At 47.5% G+C, this 17,850-nt stretch overlaps 2 protein-coding genes across 6 annotated transcripts in view; one reads left to right on the forward strand and one right to left on the reverse strand.

Annotated features, from left to right (window-relative positions):
* Thap4 (THAP domain containing 4) overlaps nt 1–5,473 on the reverse strand; it is a 39,509-nt gene extending 34,036 nt beyond the window's left edge. The window contains 2 exon segments of the mRNA NM_001005564.1: nt 1,564–2,702; nt 5,358–5,473. Coding sequence (NP_001005564.1) covers nt 1,564–2,702; nt 5,358–5,434 — 1,216 coding nt within the window. The 5' untranslated portion in view covers nt 5,435–5,473.
* Nucleotides 5,474–5,920: 447 nt separating this feature from the next.
* Atg4b (autophagy related 4B, cysteine peptidase) overlaps nt 5,921–17,850 on the forward strand; it is a 31,398-nt gene continuing 19,468 nt past the window's right edge. For 4 of the 5 annotated variants that reach the window (XR_015628691.1, XR_015628692.1, XM_087566516.1 and 1 more), the window contains exon 1: nt 5,922–5,953. Coding sequence is in view for 2 of the 5 variants with exons in the window: in XM_087566515.1 (XP_087422641.1) it covers nt 5,944–5,953 (10 nt within the window). In the remaining 3 variants the exon portion in view is untranslated. 5 annotated transcript variants of the gene reach the window in all.

Below are 17,850 nucleotides of genomic sequence, written 5' to 3' on the forward strand. Positions count from 1 at the left end.
AGGAAGGAGGGAGCCTTGAACTGGGAGCAGTGACTAAGTCTTGAGACTCCAGCTACTGGGAACCCTCGGCCGAGGCAGAACAGAAAGTTGGAAGGAAGCCTGAGCAACAAGTGCGACCACAGCTCAGGAAAGGAGGCCTTTAAACGGAGAAAGGTTTGCGGTGCTAATGACCAGGGAATGTACACATCTAACAAGGTTTTGAAGTCTAAAGCAAAAGCTGACAGATAACGGGCAAGTGTGGTGGTGGTGCAGATGTGTAATACTCGTAGTACTGGGAAGGTTGAGGCTGGAGGATAACCACAAGTTCAAGGCTAACCTGGGCTACAATGGTCAGACACTGTGTAAAAAGACGTAACCAAAACCAGTAACTTGACAGACACATAGGAAGGAACAGGCACCTCTGGAATTGCAGTAAGAGTGGGCCTCACCTTTCTAGACCTCAGGGACTGAGTACAAGAAGTGAGGCAACAATCTGCTGACTCATTCCAGGGAGATTTCAGTCTCAGCTCAGGAAGAGAACAATGTAACCAGCTAACCAGCATCGGTATAGCACACTTCTGAACCCAGGTCAAAAGTAAAGACACTTGTCCTCAAATCTGATGACCCAAGTTCAAACCACTATGCTAGCCACAATGAAATCTCAACATTTCAAAAAGCAGGCTTAAAGACAGCATAGCACTAACCTCATAATAACAGAACCTAAAACAACTCCAAACCATATCTCCCTCTACCACCCTAGTTAACTTCAGAGCCCAACACCATGATTCAAACCGCTTCAGGAGTAAGGCTCCATGACTCAAGGCTGAGTTGACAAAACATTGGTGACCAATGAGTATAGCATACTGCGAGTCCAGAATGGGCCAGAGGGAGAGAGGGACTCAGGTTTCAGGTTAGGAAACTGCAGAAGCCTGAGGAAGCAAAACCAAAGCAAGGAGAACGTAGCAATTTAACAATAATGAAACTGGAGACAATGTCAGGGACAACAATTACAAAAGCAGTGGCCCAGATCAGCTTCTCACTGAGGCTGCTCTTCCCCATGCACTAAAAAATCACAGGCTTCACCATTTCCACTGAGGTCCAGGAGACCCTCAAGTTTTTACTTTAGCAGCCAGGTCTGTCTATCATACCCACACCAGCAAACGCTGATACAGTTAAAGTGAACACAGCCAGAAAAGTTTCCTGGATGTACTGAACACTATACACACTATCCTTACTCTTAAAGAACGCTTAGAAATAAATCAAAACCACTCTTTTTCCCTTTTGGAGACATGAGCATCATTATACAGCCTTGGATGACCTTGAACCGTGGACCAGGCTGGCCTTGAACTCACAGATCCACCTGCCTCAGCCTTCTGGGCACTGGGATTAAGGGTGTGGTCACCACACCTGGCTAAACTACTTGCAATGCTAAATCTCATGCCATTCTCCTGTGACAGGCTGCTGAACATTGAGCAAGGCAAGCACAGGAAATGTGTAGGCAGAGAGAGAGACCTGACAGATGGCAGGAAAACCTCTCCTAGTTAGAGTAAGGAAGGCATGGGAGCACCTTGGCTAAGTACTGACCGTGACTGGGGGGCAGCAGACCACTTAGGTAGGGGAGGTAAGGGAGACTTGCTCTTCTCAGCTCGTCCAGCTTCTCCCGCAGCTTGCGCACCTGGCTGTCAGATCGGCTGACCCTCTGCCGAAGGCTCTTTAGCTCTCCGTTCTTCTTCTCAACCTGCTCCCGCAGGCAGCATACCTGGCTCTTGTTCTGCCGAGCCGAGAAGCAGTAGGAGTGCAGGGAGTCGATGAGCTTGCAGGCCCCTGAGGCTGACAGGATGACCTCATTGATGGACATGGGATTAGCATCACTGTGCTCACTCTGCACGGCTTCTGCCGCTGGCTTTGGGGTTACATCAGTGGGTGGGGCGGAGGGGCTCTGGGAAGCCTTTTGAGGGGTTGCTGTAAGTGAGGAACTTGGGGGACTCTGGGCCACACTATTCCCACTGCACCTTGGCTCTATGTCTCTCTTCAGCCTCTTGCGGTCCATGGGCTCACGAGGGACAGACGGCCTCTCTCGAGTGTGCTTGGAGGAGAAACTATATGAATGAAGTGAGCCAATGAACTTGCAAGCGCCAGATCCCGGGGGTGTGAAGTCGTCCATAGAAATGCCACTCTTGTCTGCTCCACCTGCGTCGGCAGCAGAGGAAGAAGCCTTCTGGTGGTCAGCCTCTGTAGCAGACACTTGTGCCTCTTCCTGGCCTCTGGCCAATGGGGCAGCCTGGTCACCTGGAGTTCTTTCCAGAGACTGACCCGGCTCCTGACTGACAGCACCCGGGGTGGCCTTGGGGGCTGTATCATCTTGTGGAGAAGCTCGCTTCAACTTTCGGGATTCTGGCTTGGCCATCAAGTTATCACTTGAAGATAGTGAAGACCCTATGGTTCCTTTCCCTGTTGCTGCACTTGTGTGGCCCCTCACGGCCCCTGTGGTCTTTCTCCTAGCAGGGCCATGTCCTCCAGCCCCCCTCTTCTTCTCTGACAGGTGGAAAATAGAGGGCACAGCCGTGGGCTTCAGCAGGCGATGCTGGTCCTCTAGCCTTTTGGAGAAGCTGTCTTTGGTAAAATGCTCACTACAGAGGAATGAATACTTAGTTGGGGTCCAGTTATCCCTCTGAACAGCTTTTAACCACTGGATCAGTCGTTTGGAGTCCTTTAGGGGAAACCTGCAGGACAAATAGCAAAGTACTTAGAAATACTGAGATGCTTTCTTTTAAAACTATCGTCAATAAAAGCAAATCAAGTATCAGGACCGTCTGGCAGGTTATTACTGAAATGGGAGGGAAGAAGTCCTATCCTACTGTATATATTTTAGGACACTGAGTCTATCTATAGGGTACAGAGGAACAGAGGTATTTATTGGAGTGATGTTTTTGTGCACTGTGTAAAGATTATCTTTGTATTATTAAAATGCTAATTTCTGTGATGGCAGAGAAGTTTACAGGCCTGACTTTGGTATTGTCATTGTTATGAAGCATGCCCTGCCTTAGTGTTTTGTAAACATTGCTCTCCATAACCTTCTGGTTGGTCAAAGGAAGAGTGGAATGGCCAATAGCTGGGTGGAAAGTTAAGGTGGGACTTCTGGGCTGAAATGCAGAGTCTGAGGTAGGAATCTGGGCAGAGTCCCAGCCTGACTGGATGGAGGAGCATGTGCCAAGATGACACTGAGATGGACAGGTAATGAACTGGGCATGTGGCGGGATGTAGGCCAGCCAGTGTTGCTGGGTTACAATAACTGAGAGCTGCCCAGCTTGCCCAGAGCTTATAATAGACATAGTAAGTCTCTGTGTCTTTAGGGCAAGGGTGGGCATAGAAAGTCCATCAGGGTTACAGCTACTTTTCATAGGTGTAACAAAAGACCCTGGGCACTAAGGATGCTTAGAGACAGCAGGTAGAATCCAGACAAGAAAGCACTTTCACAAGTGGACCACTGACCAAATTATCTGGTACTTGAAAAGTGTGTTTCTGGGTGCTAGAACCCTAAGGAGAAGCCAGGCAGGTAACAGCTGGGAGCAAGAGACCAGGAGATATCGGAGGTCCAGCTAATTACCAACCACAGCTGAGGCTCAGGTAGCTAAGGGTCTAGCATGAAGACCCAAAAGCTCTAGCCAGGCTAATGGCTCACAACTGTGGCATCAGTTAGTCTGAGGTACGAAGGTCACAAGTTTAACATCTGCCTAGGAAAAGAGCAAGTCCAAGGCGTATCTGGCAGAGTTCAATGTCATCCTTAGCTCTCCATAAGGCCAGTCTGGCTCTGCTGAGATTTCTGTCTCAAAACCAGACATACAAAAGAAAATAAGAGGAAAAAGCGCAGGGAGTTTAGCTTCCTGGTAAGAGAGCTTCGTAAGCCTCTAAGTAGGCAGCAAAAGTTCCCTTAGGAGCCTAGACAAACCTCTGAGAAGTTATGCTGACTAAGCCAGTCAAAGGTTAGGGTGGTAGGGGTTAGCAGTTAGGAGACAGAGGCAGGAGAGTTCAAGTCAATGGCAATTCAATGAGGCTTTATCTCAAAACACACACACCAAAAATGTTAAATTTTATGTAGTATTTTATGTTGGGAGAAGAAAATTGGGGAAAAAAAGGATGTTCAATAACATACTTAGTAATTTCTTCCCTCATCTAATGAAGCTATGTAATGGTCACTTATTAACGCAAGATCTGTAAGACCAAACGGACTACGCATGGTAGGCAATACTCAAGTGCTAAGAGCCTCACCTGAGCTCGTCCAGCCTCCAGGAACCTGCTATGAACCAAGACTGGCCCTAATACGATGGATCTGGACGTTATAAGCAACATGATCTTCTAACTCTCTTTATCAATGTTCAGTGAGCTAGATTTCTGGAGTTCTCTTGGCCCCAATTTGGGCACAGTCTACCCACATACCATGTTAGAACATGGGGAAAGCAACATGAGTCCTTGAGACACTGCCTCGTTTTCAAACACTGTTAACAAAACTTCTGGGAGGTGTTTTAAATGAAATTGTTACGGAAACATTCTGGTTGATCTGTAAGATTGTTTTACTAGGTTTTGTTCTGAGCCAGGTTCTAAGGACTCGAGCCTTAATGTAACCCTGTGAACTTTCAACAGACACGTGCCATTCCCATTTTTAAAATTTAACATCAAGTACTAAGAGGTGGCAGGATGTAGGAAGTGGCTTCTAAGGTAGAGTCCCTTCGCTCACTGTTCACTCCACTTGGAAATCAGCAGGAGAGAACCAACTGAAATGGGGAGTCTTGAAAGCCTTCAGAAGGCGCGGCCCGCACAAGGGCCACCGGAGAACCCTCCGGAAAGCCCTTCCACGATCCTCCCCCGGGCCTCGGCCAGAGTGCAGGATGCGGTAGGTGATCAGTGCCAGTGCCTGGGCCGCAGGACCCCGTAGGAGAACGATGAGAGCTATGGATGCAGGAAGTAGAGCTGCGTGCGCCGGGCCGCACTCCTGCCACACACCTCCAGCCGGGCTTGCCCCGCCGAGGCAAGAGTGGAGAACTGCTCAAAACCAAAAAGCAGGATTAACCTGAGAACGCGCCCTAGCAGAATACTCCTGAAATTGGCAGCGCCAGCCCAAATCAGTGCGACGCCCGTTGGTGGAGGTGGCGGCGGGGGCCTCCGGCCGCTCTGCCCGAGGCATGGCCGTGCTGGTCCCCCAAAGCCAGCGGTCCGAGCCAAGGTCACAAAACTCCACGACTCGTCCACCTCCCACAGTTGCACTCGGCTAGTCGGTCCCCCACTCCCGGTTCCCCGAGCTCGGCCCGCCGCGCGGCCTCAGTTTCCCCGCGGGCCCGGCCAGGGCGGGGGCGTGGCGGACCCGGAGGCGGGCCGCGTACCTGTGGAAGGAGACAGCGCGTTTCTCGCCCTTGCCCTGCCTGTTGGAACAGTTCACGGCCGCGCAGCAGATCACCATTGCGGGCCTCGGTCGTGAGCGTCGCCAGGCTCCGATCCTTGCCGCCCGCCCGCTGGCCCGACCCGCCCCGAGGGAGTGCGGCGACACAGCTCGGGACGTGGGCCGCGGTCGAGCCGTACGGCAAGATGGCTGCGCGCTGCCGCCCGCACCACGCTGCGCTCGGGCTGCCCCGCCACGGCGCCAGCGTCGCGGCCGCAGCGAGCGGCGAGTCCGTACCGAGACATGCGCGGGTGACTGTCTGTACGGAAAGATGGCGGCGCCGGACGAGCGCAGCTCCGGCCGGCTCGGGGCTGCTCCGAAGTGGCGGGGCGGAGTGGGGCGGGGCGATTGGGTCCGGTTAGGAACCACACGCGCCGAGGCCCCGCCCCCGCTCTCCCACCGCCGTACGGCGAGATGGCGACGCCCGCGCTTCCGCTGCGCCGCGCTTGGCTACCTCGGCTTCCCGTCGCTGTGTCGCGCAGTAGCCCGTCGGAGCGACAGCACGGTCAGTCGGCGGCCGGACAGGGAAGATGGACGCAGGTAAGGAGGGCGGGCGCCTGCCCTGTCGCGGGCGGGCTCCCGTGGACGCCCGCTGGGGCGGAGGCCTGTGTGTTGGGCAGGGCGGGCCGCACCTCCCCGCAGCGCTCCATACCCGCTTCGCGGGGCCACTCGTGAACGCTACGGCCTCCGGCGCCTAGCGGAGGCCCTTGGGGAGCGTCCCAGCCTGTGAACTCGCGGCTGCGGGCTGGAGGGCAGAGAGTCTGAGGGACGTAGCAGGACGCGGGCACACTGGTGCCCCGGGGTGGACCCGTGCGCTGCGGAGCTAGGCCGTATCCTGCCCGGCGACCTCTTTAACTTCTGTCAAGTTGTTGGATGATGGTCCAGCAACCACACCATGGACGTCTTTTGTCTTTAAAGTTCAATAACCTGTGTAGGCGATCCACGCTCCTGTTAATGACAGCAGATCAGTCACATGCTACTTTGACTTCTTGGGGTCCTAATACTGGCTTAAGTGTGGGTGGTTTTTGTTTGTTTTTTTTAGCTTATTTATATTTTCAACTGACTTGCTTCCGAAGCTGGAGAGTACAGTTCTTTTGTTTATATTGTCAAGATGTCTTGGGGATGCAAATCTATCAAATACATTCTTTGTTTATAGCCCTAAAATAGCCCCCCACACCCACAACAGAGGTTCTCTTTAATTTCCTCAGCAGCTTTAGCGTTTTCAGTATTTTTTTTTTTTAAATTAAAGCGCGACCTTGCCTTCAAGAATCCACTCCTTTGTGAAGGACTCCTGCTACCTGATTTCATTGTACCTGTCTTGGATGGCGTTTCTTTTGATGTTTTCCTTCTGACGGCTGTATCATAGATGTAGTCTGCTTACTTGGGAGTAATGCCTACAGTTAAGACACATTTCAGTAGTTTGTGGCAGCCGTCAATGTTTTAAATAGCCAGAGGAAGCAGGAACCTTGACTCCCCAAGATGCATGAGCCAGGCATGTATTTTGTGAAGTTAATTTTTTTTTAGAATGAGTAAATGAAGCTGCCACACAACACAGTGTTTGCTGGAGGTAGGGAATGGAGTAATACATTGAATTATTTAATTATTCTCCCCCCACCTTTTGTTTTTAAAGACAGGGCCTCACCACTTAGTCTTGTCTGATCTTGAACTCTTGAACCAAGCTGACCCAAGCCTCACAGAAATATATCTGCCTGGTTGTTACATCCCCAGTGTTGCAATTAAAGGCAAGCACCACCTGACTCCAATTAATTAAGTGGGCATTGAATGCTGCTGTGAAGTCAAACTCTAAAGACATCTGTGTTTGAAGACTTGTGTTAATGCTGATAAAAACACTTTTTTTTTTTTAACGGTATGATGGTGCAGTTTTTCTCCTGATAAAGTTCTGGATGGCCCCTTTTATGATCTAAACACTGATCCCCAGCCACCATTGTAATATTGCTTCTGGTTTTTTTTTTTTTTTTTTTTTTTTTTGGTTCTTTTTTTTTCCGGAGCTGGGGACCAAACCCAGGGCCTTGCGCTTCCTAGGTAAGCGCTCTACCACTGAGCTAAATCCCCAGCGCTTCTGGTTGTTTTTATAATTGTTGTATACAGTTCTCCACTCTCCCCCCACACACACGGGGAGGGGGGGAGGGAGAGAGAGGGAGGGCGGTCTCTCTACAAAAGCCCTCACTGTCCTAGAACTCAGGATATAGACCAGGCTGGCTTTGAACTTAGAGATGCCTCTGCTTCCCAAGTGCTGGGCTTAAAAAGTGTGAGCCACCCCGCCCGCTCCACCTAACTTGATCTTTTTATAAACTGCATTTGTTATTGGGTATCAGGAGTTGTAACCTAGACATTGGATTAGAAAAATGGACAAAGGAAGAGAAATGCTGTCTGAGGCCCCTGAAGTTCTCCACAAGAGACCAGAAGTATATAGGACTGGGTGGTGCTTATATGAGAGAGTGATGTGGGCCGGGTTATAAGGGACTGGAACTGTAGCAGGATGAGCAAGAAAAATCTCACTTTATTTTTTTGGTTCTTTTTTTTTTTTTTTTTTTTCGGAGCTGGGGACCGAACCCAGGGCCTTGAGCTTCCTAGGCAAGCGCTCTACCACTGAGCTAAATCCCCAACCCCTAAAATCTCACTTTAGAAGTCTATTTTAAAGTTTTTTTAGATAATTCATTATTTTTCCCACTCTCCCCTCCACACCACTTTAAGTACACCCACCCCTTGCTCTCTGAAAGTACATTCTTGTCAGGACTAAACCAAAAACAAAGTGGCGTGGAGGTTCATGCCCCTGAGAGTTAGGAGGACTGGAGAGATAGTTCAGTCAGTTCCTAGTACCTATCTATGTTAGGCAACCCATAATCCCTGTTACTCTCGTCCAGGGGACCCAGTGCCTAAGGCACCACACTCAGATGCACAATGCAGACACAGCAGCCTACACTGCTGGTTGGTTTTTGGAAGTGGGTTTTCTGTATAGCTCTGGTTGTCTTAGAACTCTCTCTGTAGACCAGGCTGGCCTTGAGCTCAGAGATCTGCTTGCCCTGCCTCAAGAGTGCTGGGGTAAGGGCGTGTGTCTCCCCACCTGCCATGCACTTTAGGTTTGTTTGTGAGTTTTGTCTAAGTGCAAAGATGGTGAAAGATTATTTTGGTTCAATCATGGATCCTTGCTGGGTCACTGTGAGGACTCACAAGTTTATTCTGAGTATGATTTGGGAAGGTTTTGAGATGAGTATGTGAAATTTAACAGACTTGCTTTGGCATTTTTTTTTTTTTTCGGAGCTGGGGACCGAACCCAGGGCCTTGCACTTGCTAGGCAAGCGGTCTACCACTGAGCTAAATCCCCAACCCCTACTTTGGGATTTTTTTAAAAAAACTTTTTAAATATCATTTGTATTTATCTTTTGAAATTAAAATATAATTACATCATTTTTTTTCCTTTTCCTTTTCTTCTTTCAGCCCCTACCATATATTTCCTCCTTGCACTCTCTGTGTGTATGCCTGTATTCCTAAATATATAAATAAAACCTGCTTGGTCTGTATATTGTTATTTGCTTGTGCATGATTTCAGGGAGACTGATACTGGGGAGGCTCTTCTGAGGAAGATTGTTTTTCCCGCCCTCACCGTTCCTTACTGACTGTTGGGGCTGCATGAGTTCCCCTCCATGCTAGCCTGCCTGTTGGTGGTGTCCTTCTTCAGGTCTTGTTAGCAGTCGTGCTAATTGGATTCTGCGTAGCTTCTCCGATATTCTAAGAGATGTGCTCTCACAGCAAGCTTCCGTTCTTCTGACACTTAGAGTTTTCAGCCCTTGCCTTCCCCTATAGTCTCTGAGCTTAACTGCAGGAGTTGTAGACCTGACAGCTGGGGGTGGTCACTTGTTCTTTAAATTCTGTTTAGTTTGCTCTTCTGTAATGGTTTCCATGTGTTGCAAAAAGAGGTTTCCTTGTTGAGGACTGAGATCTACACTTATTTGTGGATATATGGGCAAATATGTGGACTGTAGTTAGGAATTATGCTGGTGTAGTAGAGTAAAAATTGTAGATTCTCCAAGATCCAGGGCGTTATTAGCCCCAGCCAGGTAGATGACTGAGTTTCCAGTTTCAGGCATGATTTTTCTCTTATTGAGCAGGTAGGGGTGTGTGTGTGTGTGTGTGTGTGTGTGTGTGTGTGTGTGTTGGTGCACATCACACATGCTGTAACATAGGAGGAGTGGAGGTCAGAGGATAAAGTCCTCTTTCCACCATGTGGGATTAAGCTGAGGTATCAGGCAAGAGCTTAACCATCTTGCTGACCTTGTTCTGTCTTCTGTTGAGAGTGCACTGAAGAGGGATGAAGCCTGAAGCAAGATGAGGTAAGAGCCTGCTTGAGTAGGACATGTAGAGATGCTGTAGACATGGAAGCCCTTAGATTCCAGATGTGTGGGGAAGGCCAAGCCACCAGGTTTTATTTGAAAATTGGAAGTGAAGAGGGGTGAAAATGGCACTGGGTTTTACTGTACAAGCTAAGAAAATTGGAATGGGGGGTGGGGCATGCTCGATAGAGACTTGATTTTGGTTTTGCCGAGTGTAAGTTATATAGCTGGTCTTTGTTACTTTGTGGGTTCATCTCTCTTTCACCCTTCTCCACCTCTTTTCTTCTACCTTTACAACCCCCTAACTCTGTATAGGAGAGGAAAAAGGATAGAGGAGAGAGGGAAGAGCTTGAATAAAGTCAGGAGCAGAAAGGGGCAACATTAGTAGACTACTTCCTGCTGAGTAGGAGCTCTTTGAGGTGAGTTTGATCTTTACCATCAGGATGTCTAGTTTCTTCTTGTTTCTTCTTTGCACACGGCAACTTAAAAAGCTGAGCCCAACAACCCACCATGTCTCTCAGGAGCCCTAGCATTTATATACCCTCTGAAAAAGTTCCTAGAACTCCAGTTATCTACAAGAGTAGAAATTATCAGCAGTGGCAAAACCATGCTCCTACCAGAGCACGAGGCAAGTCACAGTCAGCCGCTGTGGACAGCCTGAAGCAGCCCATAGCCCACACCTGGATTAACACAAGTATATACTTATAATAGTTAATTGTGTTTTAAAGAAACCAAAGTTCTCACTACAAAAGTCCTTGTTAAGTGACCAAGTAGCATTGTTAAGGGGCCATTAGTCTTGGAGCTAAAGGAATAGCTTTATACTGAAGGTGAGCAGAAAGCTGTTATTAGATAAAAATTGTCCAAGGTCTGCATGTAAGTAGGAAATAGGAGGCCAGGGAGGCAGCCCAAGTCTGCTAATATAGGGATGTGGAAGGCCCAAATGGTTTGGTTCACCTCTCTGCCTATATCCCAGCACTGTACATGCACATATGGTCCTGGTTCAAAGAAGTGTTGGTGACAAGGGAATGTGTCAGTAGAGTACTTATTGAATGAGCACAAGAGTCTTGCGTTTGGATCCTTAGCATCTACATAAAAGTGAGGTGCAGCAGCCACTGATACGCGTGTATGCAGTCCCATGGAATTTAAATCAATGCCTTACCTATCCCTCTGCCACAGGCTGAAATACCTAATGCAAGTTCTGTATCCAGAAGGCTCAGTAACTGCCAACTGATGCTGCGTATGGAACAACTACCCGAGCTCATGTCAAAAGCCCCACTGGGGATGCAGCTCAGTGGTAGATACCTTCCTAGCATGCACAAGGCCTTGAGGCCCATTGCCCCTAAAAAGGGGAGCGGGCCGTGGCAGTGGGGGTGTAGCTTGGTTGATAGAGTGTTTGCCTACTACTCACAAAACCTTTGGTGAATCCCTACCATTGAGTGCATTCCCAGAGGTGCCGGCAGGCAGAAGTTCAAGGTCATCTGTGACTATGGAGGGAGTTTTAGAGCCACTTGAGATGCATGAAACCCTGCCTACAAACAACCATGAAATGGCCAAAATCTTTGTGCCTGGTACAGTAGTGTGTGCCTGTAATCCCAGTACTTCAAAAGCTGAGGCAGAAATTTGAGACCAGCCTGGAATCTACTGAGACCCCTATCTTAAAAACTGGATATGGTGACTCATGCCTATAATCAGTCCTACAACTGAGGAGGCCTAGACAAGAGTTTTCACAAGTTTGAGGCCAGCCTGGATTACTTGGTTCCAGGTTGGTTTAAGTTACACTGTGAGGCCTTGTCTCAGCAAAACAAGGGCCATGGCTTATCTAGTGGCCCAAGCTGTAATCCTAGTTACTTAGGGGGCTTGGGGGATGGGGTAAGGCAGGGGTATTGCTAGACTGTCTCGACCCACCAGCTGCCTAGTAGTCATAGAGAGATTTATATTTATTTATTAAGCATAGACTGTAGCTAGCTACCAGTTAGCTAACATGTCACACTTAAATTAACCCATTTATTCTAATCTACATTTTCCCACATGGTTGTTACCCTCTCCCTTCAGTCCTGGTACCTGTTCCTCCCTCCTTGAATCTACAATGCCTGATCCTTCCCAGAGTTCCTATCTCTGTATGGAAAACCTGCCTATCCTTTCCTGCCCGGCTATTGGCCATTCAGCTCTTTACTAAACCAATCAGAAAATGCTTAGGCAGGTGAGGAAGGACAGAGACACAGTGTATGAAAAGATTATCCCAACTCAGGATCACAAGTTCAAGGCCAGCTTGGGCTGCAAAATGAGTTTAAGACTAGCTTTTTATATCATATTTATTGATGCTATTGGTTCTTATTATGACCTAGCCAGCCCCCCAATAATTGAGTCAGAGTCCTATCAATTTATTTAATCAGTTTTAGCCTAAATACTGAGTGATTACCCCTAAACTATTTCTCTGCGCTAGACTGGCTTCCTCAGCTGTGCTCCCCAAGTTACTTGCTCACCCATTTTTTTCTGCTCCATCTCTTTACTCCGAACGAAGGACCACTTAACTCTTGGCCATGTACTCCTGGACCATCCCACCTAATGGAGATCTCCTGCTCTCCTGTCTTCTTACTCCTTTTCTCTGTGTCCCTGTCTCTCCCTCCCTGCACCCCCCCCCCATAACTGAAACCCCACCCACCTCTGTCTCTCCATTAAGGGGCTGTCAGCCACCGTTACTTAACCAATCAGAGAGTTGGTGAGCTGAGAATGTGCTTCTTGGGGCTGCCATCAGCTCTTGGGGGCCAGTGGTTAGCATTTGAATACATAGCAGCACCAGACAAACCCCTAACAGTAGCTAGCCTTTTCTCTCCAAAATAAAGAGTAAAATGAGGGGTAGAGATGTACCTCAGTGATAACTGTCGACCTAGCATGTGTACCTCAGTGATAACTGTCGACCTAGCGTGTGTGAGGCACTAAATCCAGTCTCCAGTAAAAACAAACAGGAGAAAATCAGGTATTTTTAAAACCGCCATCACATTAAAAGAGTTTTATGAAATTACTTTTGGTGGCTGGGGAGATGGCTTAGCAGTTAAGAGAACCCAACATCCAGATCTGATGCCGCCTTCTGGCCTCTGCAGGCACTGACACATGTGCATGCATGTATACACACACACACACACACACATACACACATACTCACACACACACATACACTCACACACACATACATACACACATACTCACACACACACATTCACACTCACATACACTCACACACTCACACACACACATTCACACTCACACACATACACTCTCACACACACTTAAACATACACACTCTCACACACACACTCAACACACACTTTAAAAATTATCTCCTGGCTGTGTATGAAGTGTGTAAATGAAACCTAAATAAGTTTCATATTGTATTTGGGTCATAGTGCTTTTTCTAATGAGATCTTACTATGTACATGCAAATATCCCCAAATTTAAAATACTTCTGTCCCAGTTAGTGAGGCTAACTTTGAACTTATCCTTCTGTCAGATTACAGACCAGGACCATAAATGGTTCACCAATAAACCCAGTTAATGTGGCACTAGATATCAAACTGGAGGCTTTCTGTAAACTCTGCAAGCATTCTCCTAAGTGAGCTATGTCCCCAGCCTCATAGTACTGGATTTTGATGTAGACATTCTGTCCATTATGTATACTAAAGTATACTAAAGTGTAGTTTTCTAGCTTTGTGGCAGCTAAAAATTTTAATTTCTTCTACTTGAAAATTATTATTTCTTTTGCAATGATCCAAGCTCTATGGATTTTTTTTTTTTTAAAATTGTTTATATGTCTAAGCTGTTGCTGTCTTCAGACACATCAGACAGATGAGGGCATCGGATCCCATTACAGATGGTTGTGAGCCTCCATGTGGTTGCTGGGAATTGAACTCAGGACCTCTGGAAGAGCAGTCGGGTGCTCTTAACCACTGAGCCATCCCTCCAGACCCAGAAATCGTCATCTTCATCGTAAGAATTTTTCAAAGGAAATAAAGCTAGAGACTTGCTATATATCCCAAGCTGACCTCAAATTTATGATCCTCCTCCTTCAGACTTCCAGGGGCTGGAAGTACAGGCCTGGGCCATCATTCTTAGCTTAAAAATACAAAAATGAGATATATTGCTGTAGTCTTTAAAAGAGATCTACTGCATGCTTTTGTGACTTCCTGCTTGAATGACAATGTAATCTGCCATTAAGTAAAAAGGTTAGTCCATTCATTGAGCATAGTTCTGTATTTTTCTGTCAGATAAACTATTAAATCATAGTACTAAACTGTCATATTTTTAAACACTTTTCATTTTTTCTTGCAGTCATGATCACAGAAGTCCCAGTAAGAGGGTGTTGGCATCAGACACATAGGGTGCTTGACCAAATAAGAGTTCTCTCATAGAGACAGAGGGTCCTTAGACCCCTACTTTTGTGCGTCTTCTTTTTTTTTTTAATTAATTTATTTATTATATATGAGTACACTGTAGCTGTCTTCAGGCACACCAGAGGAGAGCATCAAATATCATTACAGATGGTTGTGAGCCACCATGTGGTTGCTGGGAGTTGAACTCAGGACCTCTGGAAGAACAGTCAGTGCTCTTAACCACTGAGCCATCTCCCCAGCCCTTCTGTGCATCTTCTAACGGCAGATTTAACTATTTGTTTAGGGGTTTGCAAACTGTTTGCTCTGTAAGGTTTATCTCTCTGTCAACCTCAGGAGCCATTTGGGATGCTTTGTAAATGATGTGTTGGGCTGTAAAGAGTCTGTAGCAGGACAGCACAGTTGAACTGAAGAACTTCTGTGGAGAAGTGGGGAGGTCAATTGGTGCCCAGAGAGTTTTTTGCTGGTGAACTTTAGTGGTTGTGAGCTTAGGTTTTGCACTTGTCCTGGGTTCTCATCCCTTTGGACAGAGCTTGTGGTGCCATTTCTTAAGAGGGGTGACTGAAGCTCAGAGAAATGTGGCATGTAGCTGTATGTATGGCCCCAGCTTTGGGCTGTGTCCAGACCTCAGTCATTAGAGCCTGTGTTTGAAAAGGTTACACGTTTTTACATAAGGTAGATCCAGAAGTGTCTCTTCTGCATCTGCTTTGCCTGGATGATGCTTCGTGAATGTCACGCCAATCGCGCTTGTTTGTTTATTGCAGTTGACACTGTGGGTATGCCTAGGTAAGGTGCAGTATTGTGTTTTCTTCCTGTCTTCCAAACCAGTGGGATGTCTGCAACAACAAAAGAATGCTAATTGAAATCTTTGAGGCAGTGGAGCCCTAAGTGCCAGTTGTCCCAGGTGAAAGGCTAAAGTCATCTGTGCTGACTCTTCCGGTAGCATAGCTGCCTCATGCTCTAACTACAGTTCCAAGTCAGTCTTTATCCCTCCCCCACCGTGCGCGCGTGCACGGGCGCGTGCACGGGTGCGTGGGTGTGCGTGCTTAGACAGAGTCTTACTGTGTATGCCTGGCTGGCCTGGAACTCACAGATATCTACCTGTCTCTGCCCCCAGAGTGCTGAAATTAAAGGCATGCGCCTCCACACCAGGACTTTCTTGGGGAAAGTTTGTTGGGTTAAAATCTCTTGGTGAAGAAGCTCGAATGTTTGCTTTGATACTTCTGTCCATTGTTACATTTTCATTTAGGAACAGAGTGGATTTCTTTACATACTTCCTCATTTCAACGATTGGAGAAGACTAGCCCTGCGAAAGAGTGCTTATGGCATTCCTGAGATGGTTCAGAGCTCTAGAATCCTTACTCCTCAGCCCAGTGAGGAGTGCACACCGTTTCCACTTGACCAGTGAGGAAATGGAGACACAGAGAGGATACTGATTTCAGGGGATCACGAGCTAGTTTTTAGTGGCCTCAGGCCCCAGGACTCTTGATTCCCACACTACCTTGCTAGGAGTGAATGCCCTCGGAAGTGGGACAATATAGCTCCTGCTCACAGAGTAAACACTCCTCTGACACGAGGAGGATAGGAGAGTAGCATGGATGCCTGTCTGCAGTTAGACCTGGGACAGGTGACTCAGCAGTGGAGTGTGGGATCTGTTGGTGGTCTGGGCACTTCTCTCCACAGACCATTGGGATTTGCTCTTGCTTCTTGGCTGCTGTGAAGTTGGTGGGAGCTGTGATTGCTTCTTTTTAGTTCTGTCCCAGCCTGGTTTCTTTTCACACCCAGTCTGGCTTTTGGTTTGTCAAGCTGCATAACCCATAATTTTCATAGTTCTGAGAGTAGACTTGGTAATCTATTTGAGTTTAATAGAGCCTTACTCACTTTGAAGTTGGCTTCCTTACCTATAAAGTTTGCTAATAAACCTAAGAAATTTGCCTATCCTGTGTTTTGCTGCTTTAGACATTAGGGGCACATGATGGTTTTTAGCTTCTTGAAAACATGAACGTGAATGTTAATTCACAGCTTGGCCTTTAGCATCAGGTACATGTAGAAAATGGGAGAAATTAAGTTGGACTTAGGATCAGCAAGCAGGTTGTTGACGTTGTCTTGAAAGTAAGCAGACAGCTAAACCATGGAGGAGCAGAGTGCCTAGCCCGCTGGGCCTGGCCCTGCCCTGCTCCGAGAACCTCAGCAGTGCTCTGCTGCTGAGGACTTGGCAGTGGGGCCTGCATTCTGGGACATTCTAGTACTTCTCAGCCTGTGATTGTGCCCACTGAAGCCTTGTGTGCATACTGAAATATGCTTTCAATTCTGTGATTCTGCAAGATGTCCATCTGTCTGCCTGAAGTGCCTCATGGGAAATCTTTGATGAAGGCATCATTGCTGTGTGGCAAACCAGCCCTGTTTATTACACCATTTTTATGGATGAGTGATTGCTTATATTCAGAACTTATATAAATGGCCCAAGAACCTATAGCTTGTGACTGCTCTAGCTAGATTTAAAACTCTGGCTACCGGGTAGTGCCCGCCTTTGCCGTGTTCCTCAACATGGGAGCTGAATGCACTGGGTACCATGTCCATGGTGTATAGCAGGTGATTAGAATTCTAGGAGGCACCTTCTTTTTGAGGGATGTGACTTAGTTGGTAGAGTGCTTGTCTAGAATACATGACACCAGGATGAAGTTCAGGTCTTGGCCTTACATAAACTGGGGTGGTGGTGTATGCCTGTAGTCCTAGCACTCAAGAGGTAGAGGCAGAGGCAGAAGGATCAGGAGTTCAAGGTCATTGTAGGCTACATTTCAAGTTCAAGACCTAGGCTACATGAGGCCCTGTCTCAAAAAAATAAGATAGAGCTTGGTGGAGGTGGCACTTACCTTTGATTCCAGCACTTGGGAGACAGACAGAGGTGGGTCTCTGTGACTGTGTGACCAGTTTGGTCTACATTTCAAATTCCAGGACAGTCTGAGGTATGTAGAGACTGTTTGGTAAAGAAAAGAAAAAAAAAATTTCAAGTCTCAAATAACCAAGAACTTACTTTTTTTCCCCCTTAGGGGGTGGGGTGGGATCTTGCTCCTGTTTCCTTACAAGTTTCATCAGAGCAACTTCTTCACAGACTGTCATGTGTGCTCATGTATTTACTTACATGGCCACTAGGGAAATGCAAAAATGCAGATGCAGTAAGAATCCTTAGTGCAGAGATGTTATACTTGTAGCACGGGTTACTCCCTTTGTGTTCCTGAAGACAAAGACGGGTCATGCATTCCAGACACACAAACACACACAAACACACACACACACATACACACACACACACACACACACACACACACACACACACACACATACACACACACACACCCACCCCCAGCTTATTTCCGAAATGCCTTGGCTACTCATGGGCTGGGCAGCTCTAATCCTCCCTGACTAGTATACATTTCCCTCTGGTACTCCTAGCTCAACACCTTCTAAATCTACCTTTAACCTTGCTGCCCTGTTACCTTCTGTGAGGTCCACTGGTCTTGGCTGCCCGAGAGGCTTCTGGGCAGCCCTTGTTGGGGTTGGGGGAGCTTTCTCTTCCCACTTACATTTCGGATGATCTTCCCTCTGCAGCTCTAAGTATGATCCGTACCCAGCCCCAAACCCAGTCCTGTTGATTCTGTTTCTCTCCCCTACATCCTAGCTCATGCAAATCTAAGGGTCC

Source organism: Rattus norvegicus, chromosome 9, assembly GCF_021556685.1.
Source record: "Rattus norvegicus strain SHRSP/BbbUtx chromosome 9, alternate assembly SHRSP_T2T, whole genome shotgun sequence".
Lineage (NCBI taxonomy): Eukaryota > Metazoa > Chordata > Mammalia > Rodentia > Muridae > Rattus > Rattus norvegicus.